Source organism: Sphaerodactylus townsendi, linkage group LG06, assembly GCF_021028975.2.
Source record: "Sphaerodactylus townsendi isolate TG3544 linkage group LG06, MPM_Stown_v2.3, whole genome shotgun sequence".
Classification (NCBI taxonomy): Eukaryota; Metazoa; Chordata; class Lepidosauria; order Squamata; family Sphaerodactylidae; genus Sphaerodactylus; species Sphaerodactylus townsendi.
The window spans coordinates 123353988-123372282 of NC_059430.1; the positions used below are offsets into that span (position 1 = coordinate 123353988).

General features: G+C 46.0%; 1 protein-coding gene across 1 annotated transcript; it reads right to left on the reverse strand.

The window, feature by feature from the left end:
• Nucleotides 1–4666: 4666 nt before the first annotated feature.
• On the reverse strand, nt 4667–13171 carry LOC125435777 (phospholipase A2 inhibitor gamma subunit B-like). The gene is made up of 4 exons (XM_048502152.1): nt 13118–13171; nt 9398–9576; nt 7049–7192; nt 4667–5089 (listed from the first exon to the last, which is right to left on the reverse strand). The coding sequence occupies exons 2-4, from the start codon at nt 9408–9410 to the stop codon at nt 4890–4892; spliced, it is 357 nt and encodes a 118-aa protein (XP_048358109.1). The 5' UTR covers nt 9411–9576; nt 13118–13171; the 3' UTR covers nt 4667–4889.
• Between the last annotated feature and the right edge of the window lie 5124 nt (nt 13172–18295).

The following is an 18295-nucleotide window of genomic DNA, read 5'->3' on the forward strand; positions in this document are numbered from 1 at the left end:
AGGTGTGTGCCAGGGCCACCCTCCCGGCAGGCAGCAGTCGCCGGCCCAGTGAGGGGCAACTGGGTGTGCATCACGTCAGCTGTCTAGCCAACTCCGGCCATTAGTGAGGCAACTGCGGCGGGGCGGGGCCTGACACACAGGGGGTTTAGGGAAGAGACAGCTGGAGAAACCAGAGGGGGCAGCCTTCAACACCAGGCGCCCTGTGGGCTAAATTGTTTCTTGGCCCCTCGGGCCAATTGGAAAAGAACATTTCTGGGGAGGACAACCCCCAGGACAGGGAGGGAGGGAAGGTTCCATCGCCCAAGGGCCCTGCGCAGGGAGGGGAAGCGCCACAACTGAATCAATTTTTACATAAATCTTTTAGTGCTACAGAAGAAGACAGATGGACACTGCATCCTACCGGCCTTTGCTTCACTTAGTGTGAAATTGTCTGTTTCTCTCTCCTTGAGAGCCAGCGTGGTGAAGCGGTTATGAGCAGGTGGAGTCTAATGTGGATAACCTGGTTAGCTTTCCCATTCCTCCACATGAGCGGCAGACTCTGATCTGGTGAAGTGGATTTGTTCCTCTGCTCCTGCACATAAATCCTGCTGGGTGACTTCGGGCCAGTCACGGTTCTCTCAGAACTCTCTCAGCCCCACCTGCCTGACAAGGTGTCTATTGTGGGGAGAGGAAGCGAGTGAGTTTCTAAGCCGCTTTGAGTCTCCTGACAGGACAGAAAGGCAGGGTCTAAATCCAAACCCTTCTTCTTCTAGCTCAGTGATTCCCAAAGTGGGCGCCACCGCCCCCTGGTGGGTGCTGCTGCAGCGATCCAGGGGGGCGGTGATGGCCACAGGTGCATTTGAGGGGCGATGAATAACTGTAAGGGGCGGTGAAAGCATAAAAGAAAGAAGAGAAGATTTAGAAAAATTGATTTATGTATTCCGCTCATAACGCTTAATTTTTCTTTGAACAACGTAGTTCATAAATAGTTCATAAATAGTTTCATAATTTCAAAGTTCAATGTTTCTAATTTACACCTTTCTTTACTATATTTTACGAAAAAGGTAGAAACATTAACACATATATCTTTCTGTTTAATTGCTATTAAAATTTTTAAAAAATTAATTTCCAGGGGGCGCTAAGTAATATTTTTTTCTGGAAAGGGGGCAGTAGGCCAAATAAGTTTGGGAACCACTGTTCTAGCTGTTACACAATTGGTATGGGAGTGTCTGGCCTTCAGCGGCAAATAAAATGTGACATTTCCTATTAGTGTTTTTCTAAAGAGTATGTTGTCTTTTTTTAAGGGTAGGGCTGCAATCTTTGGAAACATCCCTGTTGACATTGGCAGGCTTTAACAGGCACAGGACGGGGCACAGCGGCTCTGCCACTTGGAGGAACAGAAATGGTCTGTGATATCATTGTAATACGTACAGTGGGTGCTCAATAGATATAGCATGCTGAGAAGCCATGCTATTACAGATCTTTCTTTCCTGCAGACCCAGTTCACTGACAAAGCCTTGGTGTAACACTTTGTGCACCAACATGTGCGTCCACACATTCAGACTCCGATCCTGTTTTGCACACTCGCCCTCTTTGGGTCCCTGTTCTTGCCAACCAAGAAAAAACATCTCACCATCTGTATTTTTAAAAACATCTGTATTTTTAAAAAACAAAACAATACACTTCTAGCCCTTAGAAACACAGAGAAGTACTTGAAAAATCCTTCTGCAGTACTGGCTGAGATTTTGCCCTGAAGACTATAGTCTTGATAGAGTTGGAAGATCATTAACTTACATAGGTTCCGATGCTCCCACCCCCTATCCATGGGTCCTAGACCCCACAATTCAAGCCACAGCTTCTATAACATTCCTACTCTGAGTCATTGCTTGGGGGAAAAAAATCCGAAGGTTTCTTATGAACCACCATAGTGGCTATTTATTTATTTATTTATTTGCAAAACATGAATACGGTTGCAAACATTTGTAAAACGCGTAACTGATTTTTTTCCTTAGTGCATGGTTTTGATTTGGAAACAGGGGCACAAAATATTAGCAAACTTTGGCAGTGGGTGAAAGCCAGGTAGAGATCCGATACGCCACTGCCTCTGAATTTCATTGGCTCTATCAGAGGTGGGATCCAGCAGGTTCTCACAGGTTCCCGAGAGTAGGTTACTAATTATTTGTGTGTGCCGAGAGGGGGTTACTAATTGATGATTTTGCCACATGATTTTTGCCTTAGTTACGCCCCTCCTCTCAGCAGTAGCGCGCAGAACTTGAAGCAGTCTAGCAGGAGGTGCACCGGCATGCGTGGCAGCCTGCGCCTGCGTGCATTCGTTTCCCGCCCAAGGACCGGCGCAGCAGCTGCATCCTTGCCACAGCCCCGCCCAGGAATGCCACGCCCCTGGAATGCCCGGCCACACCCCCGGCGTGCCCCGCCCAGCCCCATTGGTGCTACGCCACAGTTTAAATCCCACCACCATGGGAACCTGTTACTAAAATGTTTGGATCCCACCACTGGGCTCTATGTACGCATCAAGTTTGCTGGACCTCAGTGGGACAGAGGCGCAACAGGACTCTTTGTAAACCTGAGCTGTAGGTTTGCCATCTCTCGGATGGGAACTTCCTGGAGATTTCGGGATGGCTTGAGGGGAGGGACCACAGTTGGCTATCAGCCATGGAACCGCCCCCCCAAAGCAGCAATTTTCTCAGGGGAACTGATCCCAGGCCCCACCTAGAAGTTCACGATCTCAAGGTTGGTTGGAGAAGAATGAATAAAACCCAGACTGCCTTTCACCAGAACTTCAAGTCCTTCAGTAGGGGCAGCAACACCGGTGCACTATAGAGTGTGGAGAGTTTGCCGTCCCCTTCACGGGGAAATAAAGGCCCTCTCTGCACAAACCTTTTAAAATGTTTTGAGGCACGAAATAAAAAGTTTCCTCCAGGGAGTTTCACACTGTTTTTACCCCAAAACATTTCATTTGCAGCCTCAAAACATTTTAAATGAATCCCCTTTTAAAACAGTTCTTTGGTTGAAACCTTTTGAAAACGTCTTCAGTTGCTGTGCAGTCTATGTGCTAGATCAGTGATGGCGAACCTTTTTGAGACCGAGTGCCCAAATTGCAACCCAAAATGCACTTATTTATTGCAAAGTGCCAACACAGCAATTTAACCTGAATACTGAGGCTTTAGTTTAGAAAAGAAGGTTGACTCCCAGGCGTGTGTTACTCGGGAGTAAGCTTGGTGGTAGTCAGTGTCTTTGCTTTGAAGCAACCGTGAAACTCTTCCAATGGGTGAATCACGACCCTAGGAGGGTTTACTCAGAAGCAAGCCCCATTGCCAGCAACCAAGCTTACTCCCAGGTAAAGGATCATGCTTTAGTTCTTTGTATGAAAATCAGTGGGGTTTAACAGTGCTTAACAGCTTCCCCAAAACTAGGTCTTAGGTTTAATGCTAATAATCGATCCCAGTGGCCCTGCCCAGCCTAGATGTGGGGGGAGGGCAACTCTGTTTGCATGTGCCCACAGAGAGGGCTCTGAGTGCCACCTCTGGCACCCATGCCATAGGTTCACCACCACTGTACTAGATTTCCCATGCTCCTCTGCTTCCCAGAAGTTTGTCAAACCTCGGATCTGGAAATCACGGAAACTGTAGATTTGTTCTAAAGCCTTCATTTCAGAGCGTAGGTAACATCGTAAAAAGAGGAATCTGGCGATTCCCGCACAAACCCACTACCTATATCCTGTTGCCCCTCCCACCAAGCCAAATGGCTCCTACTCCCCTCTACAAACTACAAAGCATTTACTACAAAGCATTGCAAGCCTGGGAACAGCTCACACCTTCCTTTGATAAGATCTGTGTCCGGGATACCCTGGGGCGCCGAGGGGAAGACACCGGACTTTCGCCCCATATCAGAGGATGGTAAACCGCCTCCCCCTGCCCTACCTGCCATTTGGCACTGACAGGCTCAGTGCTTACAAACTTTCTCCTCAGTTCTATTTTCTGAGTTCGTTCCCTCTTGCTTGCTTATTTTTGGCATTTCTATTTGTTTTTTCTATTTTGGGGGGCCAGTCTTTGAAGCATCGAGTATATGAGCAGTACAGAACACAGCATGAGATGACGAAACACCGAAGCATCGATTCAACACGAAACTTGAAAGGTTGTGGGAAATTGCATAATGACGGCTAGGAATTGTTTCGAGGGGGTGAATGTGAACGAGGGGAGTTTTAAATGTTTTACAAATTGTAACCCCCATGCTCAGAATGGGTTGACCCAGAAAGGGGTGGAGACCCAAAGCAGGAGGAGGCTGCAGAGCTCATGCGGTTTGGAGGAGACGAGGCTACCAGTCTCGGACCTTGGTTTCTATAAGCCCTTAACACCTTGTTAAGGTAACTGCAATATTGTTGGGAACTACTGGGAAGGTAGTTGTTTATTTTTGCTATGTTGTAAATGTTGGAGTTTATTGTTTCAGGGTTTTTCATGTTTGTAATGGGTGAGAGTTCTCCTGGAAACCTTCATCATGTTGAATCCTGTTCATCAAACCCTTGGAGTCTTCAGGAGCCAACCCACTTGCAAAGAGGAATTGGACTTGGCAGTATCAGTAGAATGTAAATGTAAGGACTTGAAAATGCAATCTGAACAGGACCTTGAAGTGTGATGTTAAATGTTGATGTTATATGTTATATGTTAAGAAAGTAAACCATTTTGTTTTGTTTTTAAATTTGTTGTTGCAAACTCATTCCAAGTTCTGCCCCACAGAACCCACAGATAGAGGTTACAAAATGTTTTAGGAGATTTGTGCGGAAAGGGCACAGTTTCAGACTGTACTGTCCAAGAGGGAACCTGAGACATACGAGTGAGAGAGCAGTAAGACCAGCAAAGGACAAAAAGATGGTGGACAAGTGTGAAAAGGGATCAGGACTGGTACGCCAGGAATAACAACCCTGCCATGGCAGACAGAGCCAGGATGTGTTGGGAAGGGACCCCTGGAGCCCTACTGCACGAGATGGACTTCACATAGACTTGGCGGCCAGCAAACAGTGCAGTAGCTCCCATAGAACACATGTTCTTGGTAGCACAGCCTTTGAAGTCCACCTGTTGGTCCTTGTATTCCTCTGTAAAGAAAGACAGAAAAAAAACAAATTGACCGGATGCTATTTTGTTACCACCACCCTCACTAGTGTTTTCCCATAGTCATTCACAAATGCTGGAAAGGGAATATGGTCTTCCTCATCCCTAGTCCAAATCTGATAGTAAACATACCTGGCAGAGATTGGGAAACTCCTCAGGTTTCAACTATGAGAGGGGCTATGTTTTGGGGACAGATGGGGCACAAAATATTAGCAACTTTTGGAACTGGGTGAAAGCCAGGCAGAGATCCAATATGCCTCTGATGAGAGGTGCTATGTTTTACAGCAGGGGTCCCCAACTTTATTTCAGTTTGTGGACACCCTGGACTCTTTTCACACTGTAGTAAGCATAGGCAGTGCTGGATTTACCTATAGGAGCAGCAGTGGTGCAGGAGGTTCTGCAGTGACCAGGCATAAAGGCTGGCAAGGCTGCTGTACCTTAAGGGTATATGCAAGAAAAAAAATTGATGTAGCTATCTCATGACCTGTTTGCGCTGAACTTTCCCCTTCTGTGCAACTAACCTTCTGTGCAACTGTGCAACTAACCTTCTGTGCAACTGTGCAACTAACCTTCTGTGCAACTGTGCAACTCGGTGATGCGGCTGGCCTCCACACGGGCCAGGGCCTTTACGGCTCTGGCCCCGGCCTGGTGGAACGCTCTTCCTCCAACTGTCTGGGCCCTGGGGACCTTGGTGAGTTCCGCAGGGCCTGTAAGACGGAGCTGTTCCGATGGGCCTTTGGAGGAACCGGCCGCTGATGGTGCCCCCTTCCCCCCGTTTCATGGCCCTCTACATCTGGGCTGTTTGTCATTCAACGGGACCTGCCATTCCTCCCTCTTGGGGAGAGGATTTTGAATATGGAGCTGCTGGACGCCATTTATATTTATGCTAGTATTTTTTGTATTGTATTTATGAGATTTAGCTTTTACTGTTTTATCGCTGCTTTTAAAGATTTAGCCATTTTATGTTATATTATGTTTATTGTTGTACACCGCCCGGAGCCCCTCGGGGATAGGGCAGTATAAAAATCTAATAAATAAATAAATAAATAAATAAAATAACCAAAGTACAGGATCTCTAACCTCCTTTGCATCGCTTCCCTCTGTTCAGTATTAGAATAATCAACAAAAAGCCCCTTGAAATCAGCAAACTGGGGGAGGATTATTTTCCCAATGCCAATTACATCTATCCCATGTTCCCGTTCAAAGCAGGACAGGTGTCATTTTGATGTGCCGTTTGAGACACAGAAGTGATTCAGGCTGACTATAGTTCTATTTCGGAGGGCGGGGATATTTTTGTCCGTGAGTCAGTGGCGGAGCTACAAGGGGACAGGTGTGCACCGTGCACTGGGCCCTTCCCCCTTTCCCTCATCTTCACCATTTCAGCATCTTTTCCATTCTTCTTCCCACACTTACCTTAGTTCCTTTCCTTTTCCTAGAACCTTTTTCAGGCTGCAAAAAGGCCTGTACACAGTAAAAACGGTCTGAGGAACTACAGTTCCCAGGCTCACAAGTATTGTTCCCACCAGGCTGTTTTTAAGCCTGAACTGTGAATAGGCTTTTTTTTCAGCCTGAAAAAGTTCTAGGAAAAGGAGAGAAACTAAGGTAAGTGTGGGAAGGGGGGAAGGGGGCGCCGTGGTGGGGGCGCTGTGGGGGAGCCATGGAGGGCAGAAAATATAGACCGCGCACCGGGTGCAGTTTGGCCCAGCTACACCTCCGCCATGAGTGGAGATAAAAGAGCAACATTTGGGGGCAAAGGCAACCATCTGACCATTTGTGGATTGCTTGAGCCAGGGCTTGAATGCAACATGACATGTTGTGGGCATGACATGTTCTCATGCTGCAGAAAAGGATATGACCTAGTTCGGAATGTTTGTGGGCCAGAGAGTGGAGCATCCACGGAGCGCGGGACAAGGTTCACCTCTACATTGCCTGGCTTCACTTACCTTTCCTGGCTATTGTAGCAAAATGAATGCACTGGTCCAGTTGCCCAGTGCAGTTCACTTTAGTGGCGTTCAGACACACATCGGTTCCTCGAGCAAAGCACGAGCTGCAACGAATGCCATTGGGAACCTCAGATTTATTTTGTACTGAGGAAACAAACAAACAAAAGCAGGATGTGACTCCCACAACATTTCATTTTCTAAAATCCACTTTGCACATAACTCTTAGCATGTAGCTTTTATGCCCAGCTACATGAGCTTCAGACTCTCCTCCAACGCACATACAATTTTCTATGTCAGTCAGTACTCACATGCGCAAACAACTATGTGCATAAACTCACACAAAGAGTGATTTCCATGAACGAGCTTTCACTGTTGAGTTACCAACCAGCCAGTACAAATCACATGGGCTGAGAAAAGCTGATGAATGTCAGTTGCACCTAGCTCAACCCATGACTGACTTCCTAGATTTTGTTGTACTGTATCTACCAGCAGGGGTGGCCAACCTATGGTGCTCCAGATGTTCATGGACTACAATTCCCATCAGCCAATTGCCATGCTGGCAGGAGCTGATGGGAATTGTAGTCCATGAACATCTGGAGCACCATAGGTTGGCCACCCCTGTGATATGGGATAATTGGAAACTGCCATGAGCCCATAAGGGAAAGAGTGGCACATAAATCCAATGAATAATAATGTTTTGTCCAGTATTTACTGTATATGTTTATTCTAATCTTTTCTGCCACACATCAGGGTTATTGCTTTTGTTTTGTTCTTAATTAACCTGAGAAAAACATGGATATTGTCTGCACTCTCAGCACTGACCTAAATATCTCTAAATATGAAGTGCTAGATACAATTTAAATAAAGAAACACAGGTGAGCATTCTACAGTTAAATGGCTGGTGTTCATTGTGGGGGTCCTTATTAAGACACAAGGCGCAGTGGGTTTTGGAAAGCAAGAAACGTTTCCTTTTGTCTTCATAAAAACACTCATAAAAAACATTTCCCCTTCCCTTGCATGCCACACCTCCTTCCCTCCCTCCCTCTCTTCTTTTGCATGCCACCCCTCCCCCTCTGCTAGGGCGGGTGGGCCATGTCCAGATGCTGGGCCCTTTCCCCTTCCCTTGCATGCCACCCCTCCCTCCCCTCCCTCTGCTAGGGTGGGAGGGCCATGTCCAGATGCTGGGCCCTTTCCCCTTCCCTTGCATGCCACCCTCCCTCCCCTCCCTCTGCTAGGGTGGGAGGGCCATGTCCAGATGCCGGGCTCTTTCCCCTTCCCTTGCATGCCACACCTCCTTCCCTCCCTCCCTCTATTCTTTTGCATGCCACCCCTCCCTCCCCTCCCTCTGCTAGGGCAGGTGGGCCATGTCCAGATGCCAAATTCTTTCCCCTTCCCCTTTGTATTGCCACACCTCCCTCCCTGCCAGGGAGGGCCATGTCCAGGTGCCAGGCCCTTTCCCCTTCCTTTGCATGCCACCCTCCCTCCCCTCCCTCTGCTAGGGTGGGAGGGCCATGTCCAGATGCCGGGCCCTTTCCCCTTCCCTTGCATGCCACCCTCCCTCCCCTCTCTCTGCTAGGGTGGGAGGGCCATGTCCAGATGCCAGGCCCTTTCCCCTTCCCTTGCATGCCACCCCTCCCTCCCCTCCCTCTGCTAGGGTGGGTGGGCCATGTCCAGATGCCGGGCCCTTTCCCCTTCCCTTGCATGCCACCCCTCCCGCTCCCCCCTCCCCCTCCACAGGCCCTGATTGTGTGGATCCTACTCTACAATGTAGATAGCATAGTCAGTTTCTCTCTAAAATCCTGCTTGCAAGCTCAGTAGTGTTTATGTGTTTTACCATGAAAGTTTACCTTGAACTACAGGAAGCTTTGGGTGGGCAGAGCCAGGCCACTGAAATATAAGAACCTCACATAGACCACAGATCCATCCAAATCAGTACGGGCAGCCCTCTGTGGCAGTAGCTGTCCAGCATCCCAAGTACAGAAAAGGGGGTTTCTCAACACCAACTATCTTTCCATGGGTGGCACCAAGAACTGAAGCTTGGTGCAAAGCACCAACTCTGCCATAATCCTCCATAGTCTTTCATGAGCATTTCTGGAGTGGCACCAACATGTCTACCATAAATTGTCCATTTCTGAAAACAAGTTCTCATTTAACAAGAAACTGCCATGTCACAACAGTGAAAAACCTGTTTTGTCTGGGGGTGGGTGGAATTGTTAGGCAGTAATGCAAACCTTGCTTTGGGAAGAAATTCTACTGGGTTCCCAATCTGACCCAACAGTTCTTACGCATGGTAACGAGCGAATGCAGGTTTTGAAGCATGAGAACGACTTCTTGCACAAAGCTGGTTACCTATGGCGTCCATATCTGTAACATTTCTGAGTGGGTTGCCAGCCAGAGGCTCGAACGGCAACAGCTGGAGTTCCAATGCATGTGGAAATCCCCGGCCACCAGGCCATAAAACTGGTTACAGAGACGCATGCGGCCAATAAAAATCTTTTCATAAGTTGTGTTTTCGATACCGTGGGCTCCTAGGAAACGAAAGGATCAGGAAGCAAGCCCCATAGCATGCATTTTCCTTTTGCAGGTAGGGAAGGATATGCCTCCTTGTTCTTGCTTCTGTGGCAATGGGACAGGGAAGCATTTTGAATTATATTTAAGGAAGTACAAAAGATTCTGAAGACAAGGTCTTTTTGTTGGGAATCATGGGGGGGGCGGGACTTTCCTAAGCAAAACAGAACTCTGTTTATATACACAATGACTGCAGCAAGGGCCACATGAGCACAAAAATGGAGAGCTAATAAAATACCAACAAAAGAGGACTGAATTCTGAAAGTCACCGAATATTCAGAAGTTTGTTAGACATACCCGTGCTGCGTCCGCTTACGGCGGTGGTTGCTATTTCACACAGTAAAGTGCAATGTGCATTGAAAGTGAATTGAAAGTGCATTATTCTGCATGTGCGGAAGGGGACTAAGAGATACTAGTCGGGAGATTTTTTTTTAGAAAACAAGAAACTTTTTTATGGACTATCTTTCGAAAACCAACTTAAACAGAGTAGAGGCAGGGTTTGAAAACAGCAAATTGTAAACACTAGAATACTCTTAAGAAATCATTATTAAACTAATGTCTTAATTATACGCATGAATTTACAGTTAACTTTTAATCAGCTATGAGATAGCTGGAAGTCACTATATGATGTGTAATGAGTTGTGTTTTCTTTTTTTCCTATGTATGCATGTTGTATTTGTTCAAGTGTGAGAATATATATCTCTAAAGAAATCTCCACAATGTATATACAGAGTTTTGGTACAGCCTCTACAAAGGGGAACTGTTCAAGTAAGGAAGAATCTTGCAGTGCAAGGGAATACAGCTGCAGGGAGAAAAGAAAGTTCACCCATCTTGGGGACACTTTTGCATTTCCCAGGGGTGAAGCATTATAAATCTTAGACAATCTGGGGAGGGGAGGGATCATGTCACAGCTCTTGTCTGTCCTGTTGGAATTCTCAGATAGGATATGAGCAAGCACTGCTGCATGTGAATAAGAACATAAGAACATAAGAACTAGCCTGCTGGATCAGACCAGAGCATCTAGTCCAGCATTCTGCTACTCGCAGTGGCCCATCAGGTGCCTTTGGGAGCTCACATGCAGGATGTGAAAGCAATGGCCTTCTGCTGCTGCTGCTGCTCCTGAGCACCTGGTCTGCTAAGGCATTTGCAATCTGAGATCAAGGAGGGATCAGATTGGTATTTAGCCATAGATTGACTTGCTTCTCCTCCATAAATCTGTCCAAGCCCTTTTTTTAAAAGCTATATCCAGGTTAGTGGCCATCACACCACCTCCTGTGGCAGCATATTCCAAACCTGTCCTGCGTTCGCGTGAAGAAGTGTTTTCCTTTTATTAGTCCTAATTCTTCCCCAGCATTTTCAATGAATGCCCCTGGTTCTAATTATTGTGAGAAAGAAAAAATTTCTCTCTGTCAACATTTTCTACCCCATGCATAATTTTATAGACTTCAATCCATATCCCCCCCTCAGGCGTCCTCTCCAAACTAAAAGTCCCCAAGCTGCAGCCTCTCCTCATAGGGAAGGTGCTCAATCCTTCAATCATCCCTCGTTGCCCTTCTCTGCACTTTCTATCTCTTAGATATCCTTTTTTTGAGATGTGGCGACCAGAACTGCAGACCTGATGCTCAAGTGCAGTCGCACCACTGCTTTATATAAGGGCATGACAATCCCTTGCAGTTTATTATCAACTCCTTTCCTATTATCCCAGCATAGAGTTTTGCCTTTTCACAGCTGCCATGCATTGAGTTGACATTCATGGAACTATCAACTAAGGCGCCTAGTCTTTCACAGTGCATGACCCCAGTAGCACTGACCCACATGGCGATGTAATGTGAAGTTTGGATTTTTTGCCCCTATATGCATCACTTTACATTTTGCACATTGGGCACATTGCCATTTCTTATGCCCTAATTTATCCAAAGGTCCTTGGAGCTCTTCACAATCCTTTGTGGTTCTTACCACCCTACATAATTTTGGTATCATCTGCCAAACTTAGCCACCACATACCCACCTACTTCAGGTCATTTTATGAATAAGTTAAAGAGCACTGGTCCCAAAACAGATCCTTAGGGGACCCCACTTCCCTGTCTACTCCATTGTGAGAACTTCCCATTTATACCCGCCTTTGTTTCCTGTTCCTCAACCCAGTTTTTTTAATCCATAGGAGGACTTCCCTCTTATTCCTTCATTTGCTGAGTTTTCTCAACGGTCTGGTGAGGAACTTTGTATCCTCAAATGTCAGCCACTGTCCTTGCTTTCCAGCTTACATGCTTACATGCTCTCGTTTTAGTTCTTAGCATTAAAAACATGTTTTAAATTCAAAATTTAATGTTTGGCTCACCAAACCCTAATTTTCCCGGCTCACCAATGTTTGGCTCACCAAAGCTGTTTGGTGGTAGAAAGTTCCATTAAGAAGTCATAACTAATTTACAGCAACCTCAAAGGTTTTCAAGGCAAAGACATTCAGAAGGTGCGAGCCTTGGTGCAACAACCCTGGACTTAGCAGTTGTCTCATCCAAATACTGATCAGGGGCTGACCCTGTTTTAACTTCCTGTCACCTGCTGAGATCAGTGTAGTAGTAGTAATAGACTTTATTTACAGTCAATGACCAAATATGCCGAGATCGAGTGTTCATTTTACCCAATAACAATTCAATAAAACAAGAATGCATTGAAGCAAACGAGACTTGGAACAGAGAAGGCAATATTAGCATATTGTAGTAAATTGTGCTCCGTGGTAGAACAAAGGCTCAGAGGATAGGAGTCATGGGCAATCTACACTTGTGGCCTCCTTTGCACTGAGTGTACATTCCCTTTGGGTTGGATTCCTGGTTATGCACATTTCCTCCTCTTTGACCATCACCTGGTGTTCAGATCAGAGAATCCTCACAGTTTCTGAAAGTGTAATTTTCCCTCTCCTTCACAGGAAAAGGAATGAAGGGAGATCAGAGATAATGTTCAGCTTTCTTTGGATTTTCTCTCTCCTCCTGCTCTCCCTTTATACCACAGCAGTTCCACCTTCTCTTCGGGCCACCATTTCAGAAGGATCAGAAAGGCTTTTTTTCTTTTTCATGTTATTTTTCACGCACAGAAAGTCTATCACTGGAGCAATAGACAAATTGATATTGAAGCAAGACTGGCAACTAACACTAGAGCAAAGATGGCGTGTAGGGGGCAGCAGGGGGGGGAAGCAGCGAAACAACTCTTCCCGCTATAGGGTTGCATGGAAAGAATGAGGAAGCAGAGGGGTGGATTGGATTGGCTAGAGCAGGGGTAGGAGACCTGCAGCTCTCAGATGTTCACGAACTACAATTCCCATAAAGCCTACCAGCGGTAGGGCCGCGCGGCAAAACTGATAGGTGTAGTTCCTGGAGTCCCCTACCCTAGGCTAAGATACTTCACAGGAAGAGAAAGTCCCTACACAAACAAAAAAACTGCAGGAAAGCCCCACTACAACACAAACAGGGGAGTAAGCTAGTGCCTTGAATGGTCCTTATGGTTTACCTGTATCCTCCTCCCGGGCAATGGTAATACCGGCCGTTTTACTTCATAGAAGCATTTTTGTATGCATGGGTACAGTTATAGCCATCATGACTGGTGCAGTTGTAGCAGAAAAAAATACATCAGCTGTACAAAACAGGTGGGGAAATGCAACTGTTTAGGCAATTTACTTCCGAGTACCATTCAAGTATGGGCCCACCTATCCACATCCTAACAGGTACACACAGGGCTGGCTTTCAAATCTGGGGAAAGGATCTGAAATAAAGGTCGATTCACACAGCAAATGTAAAATGATAGATTGCAGTCTTTATAAAGGAACCTGTTTTCTTTTTTTTCCCTGTTCACCCATTATTGCCATGCAGGTAGTGATTGCAGCCTTTTTTTTTTGGTTATGTGCCTCCTCTATTTGTTTTTTAAATTTTCCTGCATAGCTTTGCATAAATGAACCCCACAGCCATGCCAGCCATCCCACAATAAGACCAGCTGCACCTGCGTAGCTATGCAGAGCAGCCTAAAAAAATAAAGAAAGGGCATTCCTTCCACAGCAAGGTAATGGCGGGTGGGTTTCTGACCATGGACAGCACAGTGGAAGGGCGAAATCGAAGAGGGCCTTCTGGCTAGCAGCTCAGAGTGGGAACCTGCGGCTCAAAGGCAGCATCGCGGCTCTTCTGCCCGCTTGCACTGTGGCTCCACGGGCGAGGCGCCACCCCCATCCTTGCCTGCCTTGAGAGGCGGCAGAGTAGAACACCAGCTGCCCACGGTCGGCGGGCCGCACCGCAGGCTTCCCCTTCACCAGCCATCCGTTGGGCCCGGGGCAGAAGCTTTTCAGTGACGTAAAAGGCCCGACGCCCGACTTCATCCTTGCCAGCCCTGCAGGTGTGGCCAGAGTGAGCATCAATCTCCTTCTCAGAATGGCCGAGGAGTAAAAGGTAAAAAACCGTGTATATATATATAGTGTTATCTTTATTTTAAATGTCAAAATTGTTCGCGGCTCCAAGTGTTTCTTTCCGTGGAAAGCGGGTCCAAAATGGCTCTTTGAGTGTTAAAGGTTCCCTACACAAAGACAGCTCTTCATGCAGCAGCTTAGTTTAACCGGGATTTTTCAAAAGACCTCTGGTTTAGCAATTTTTCAAAATCCTGGGTTGAAGGCAAGAAACAGGGCGGAGTTCATTTGGGGGGGCAGGTCCTGTGCAAAGTTCCCGAGGTGGGATTCAGGGGTTCGAAGGTTGCCAGCAGAACCTGTTGTTTAAATTTTCCTTTTCACTTTTTCCAGCGCAAATATTTTTATTAGAAGGTATTAATGTTTACAATACTTAAAATAAACAAGTGATATTAATTTTTAATTTTAATTAATTGGGTTATGGGACCCTGTTATTGTTATGATGACCACTGTTTTAATGGTTTTAATGGATTTTAATGCACATATAATAAATTGTTTATTTTGTCATAAACTGGATGTATATGTTGATGTTGTTTGTACACGCCCAAGAGCCCTAGGGATGGGGCAGTCTACAAATCTAAACAATAAATAAATAAATAAATAAATAAATAAATAAATAAATAAATAAATAAATAAATAAATAAATAAATAAATAAATAAATAAATAAATAAATACAATGTTTTTAACACTTTGTAACAGTCATTATTTGAATCCCACCACCATCGGAACCTGTTGTTGAAATGTTTGAATCCCACCACTGCCCCCTGTCAGGCCATGCCTGTCAGTGTTTAGATGTCTTGCTGTGTAGAGATTGCGTGTTTCCTGTAAATCTTTCGGTTTCCTCCCCCTCCTGGCAATTTCGAGTAGCCAGCCCTTCTGCGAGAAGGTCTTGAGAATGTTCCCAGGTCTCTTGAAGCTCTGTAGTGCAAATGTCATGCTCTCTCTCTGGAGAGCCCATTTGGTGGGAATCAAATGGGGGAATGAAGGATATAATAGGGATCAGCAGAAGCTTAGATTCAGCTTTCTCTAATTACTCACAGCGTTGTAGAAATAAACTGCTTTGGGACTTTCCTCACGGTCTCTGTTATTTCACGTTCGAGGCCTGACGTTAAGCTGAGATCTAAGCTTTCTGCTTAGATCCTCGAGAAACCTGACACCCCCCCTCCAAAGAGGTTATATAGTGTCCTGCCTGTTATATTTGCACCTGTTATATTTGCCCATGAAAGAATTCTCTTCTATATGCACAGGAGCCAGCTGCAGAAATGGGCTTTCTTCCCATGCTATGGGAATCACTCTCTTCCTGATTATTGCTCAGTTTCTGAATCCACATTCTTAGTGCACAAATTAAAGAAGCCCAAGCTAGACTGTACAGGGGCTGTAACGCATTTTTATAGCTGTGTGTGCCAAGATAAGCTTCCCTTGCTGGTGTCTGTGAGAATTGTCATGACAAGAATAAATACAACTCCTATGCCTCTGAAGATGCCAGCCATAGGTGTGGGCAAAATGTTGGGAGCAAAAACTACCAGACCATAGTCGCACAGCCTGGAGAATCTACAGCCAGTTAGGGTTGCAGCTGGCCCTGTCACCAGTGGTGGGATTCAAATAATTTAACAACCAGTTCTGGACCAGTTGAGGCAGGGGGGCAGCAGCTGAGGGCAAGCCCACTGGTTGCTGCTCCCCACCCTCCCAATTCAACCTTGATCAGCAGTGATGGCCCTGGTTCAACCTATCCAGAACCAGTTGTTAAATTGTTTGAATCCCACTCCTGGTTCAAATATGTGTCTAATCAATGCATCAGAATTCTCTTTGTACACTTTGTAGCAGCACAGCAAAAGAACACAGGGATCAGACATTTCTCCCTTTGGCATGCTTTTTAAACTTGCAAGTGATTTTTAAGCATGGGAGAAAAGGTAAACACAGATTCCACCACCTACCCACCCTCCACAGTTTCAAGTGGTACAATCCACAATACCACCTGATTTCATTATCAATTGTAGTCTGGAGTCAAGATTTATTAATTTTTATATATTTATTTATTGTTTTAATACATTCCCTCCCCATCTAAGGCTTGGAAGCGTAAAGGATAGGGATCTAAATGTTAAAACTCCAGGAGTTGAAGATGGCCGGTTTAGGAATGTTTTAGCACAGTTTCACTTGAAGTAGAAGAAGAGAAAGAAGAAGAAGAAGAAGAAGAAGAAGAAGAAGAGAAAGAAGAAGAAGAAGAAGAAGAAGAGGAGGAGGGAGGGAGGAGGAGGAGGAGGGAGGAGGAGGAGGGAGGAGGAGGGAGGAGGAGGAGTTTGGGAGTTACTCCCCCTTTCTCTCTGCAGGAGACTCAAAGAGAACACAATCTCCTTGCTCTTCCCCCTCACAACAAACACCCTGTGCTTGGTAGGTGGAGCTGAAGGCTCAGCTGTGACCTTAGCCAAAGATCACCCAGCTGGCGTGTGTGGGAGTGCACAGGCTAATCTGCATCCCCCAGATAAGCCTCCACAGCTCAGGCAGCAGAGCTGGGAATCAAACCCGGTTCCTCCAGATTAGATACATGAGCTCTTAACCTCCTCATCCTGCTGCTCCTTTGAGAACTACCACCCAGTCAAAGGCATTTTTTTGAGTAAAACAATTGTGATCAACTAAGCGGCAAGGGAGGGGAAGCCCTGACCTGGTAGGCTGTAATTCTGGGATGGAAAATTCCAAAATACTTAAGCAGAGCCTGAGAAGAGCAGAGTTTGGGGCAGGGAGGGAGCTCGAAAAGCAGGAATGTGTTGACATTGTCTCAATACACTGAAGCTGCCATTTTTTTCTCCCAGGAAACTGGTCTCTGTAGTTTAAGAATTAGCTGAAATTCAGGTTGCCCGTCCACACAAGAGTGCCTTTTATGCATTTTATCATATTTCTATTAGGTCCTTCCTCTCGAGCAGTTGTGGAGTGGAACAGACACACTTCTCCTCCGATTTGCATGCCACCACAACTTTGGGGTGGACAGGATTACAGAGTCACAATTTCATCCTCCTTTATTTGCCAAGTGGATTTGCTCTCAAGTCCAGCATTCTCCACACATCACTAGGATTTTGTCAGCAGAGGAAGAAGAAAATGACCTGCTTTTCCTCATTTGTAAGGAATCTCAAAGTAGTCCCCTCCCATAACAGATGCACTGTGATAGGTGGGGCTAGAAGGAGAGTTCAGAGATCTGTGACTAGCCCAAAGGTCACCCAGCCGACTGTGATGTTGAGGGTGGGGAAACATAAGAACATAAGAACTAGCCTGGATCAGACCGAGTCATACAGACCAGCACTCTGCTACTCGCAGTGGCCCACCAGGTGCCTTTGGGAGCTCACATGCAGGAGGGTGAAAGCAATGGCCTTCTGCTGCTGCTGTCCTGAGCACCTGGTCTGCTAAGGCATTTGTAGCAATCACAAGGATCAAGGAGGATCAAGATTGAGTAGCCATAGATCGACTTCTCTTCCATAAATCTGTCCAAGCCCTTTTTAAAGCTATCCAGGTTAGTGGCCATCACCACCTCCTGTGGCAGCATATTCCAAACACCACCCACACGTTGTGTGAAGAAGTGTTCCTTTTATTAGTCCTAATTCTTTTAGCATTTTTCAATGTATGCTCCTGGTTCTAGTATTGTGAGAAAGAGAAAAATCTGTCAACATTTTCGACCCCATGCATAATTTTATAGACTTCAATCATATCCCCCCTCAGACATCTCCTCTCCAAACTAAAGAGTCCCAAACGCTGCAGCCTCTCCTCATAAGGAAGGTGCTCCAATCCTTCAATCATCCTCGTTGCCCTTCTCTGCACTTTTTCTATCTCTTCGATACCCTTTTTGAGATGCGGTGATCAGAACTGAACACAGTACTCCAAGTGCAGTCGCACCACGGCTTTATATATAAGGGCATGACAATCTTTGCAGTTTTATGATCAACTCCTTTCCGAATTATCCCCAGCATAGAGTTTGCCTTTTTCACAAACAAAGCTAGTTCTCCAGATAACCGGATAAGATCCCACGGCTCCTAATCATTACAACCTCACTATGAATCCATGAAGTTGCCCGGTTAGACCCGGTTAGTGGAATTTAGTCAAGTGACATCAGATCTCCAGTTTTTTCCCCCATCACCCACTTCCTAATTCCTTTAACTGGAAAGGTCAGGAATTGAACCTGGAACCTTCAGCGTGCCAAGCAGCTGCTCTACCCCTGAGCCACAGCCCCACTGGCCCTTATTATGACAGGAATCTA

Excerpts from the sequence above, each read along its gene's own strand:
- LOC125435777 (XM_048502152.1), bottom strand. Across the intron at positions 5,090-7,048 it reads TGCTACAATAGCCAGGAAAG|AGGAATACAAGGACCAACAG; the intron begins GTAAGTGAAGCC and ends CTTTCTTTACAG.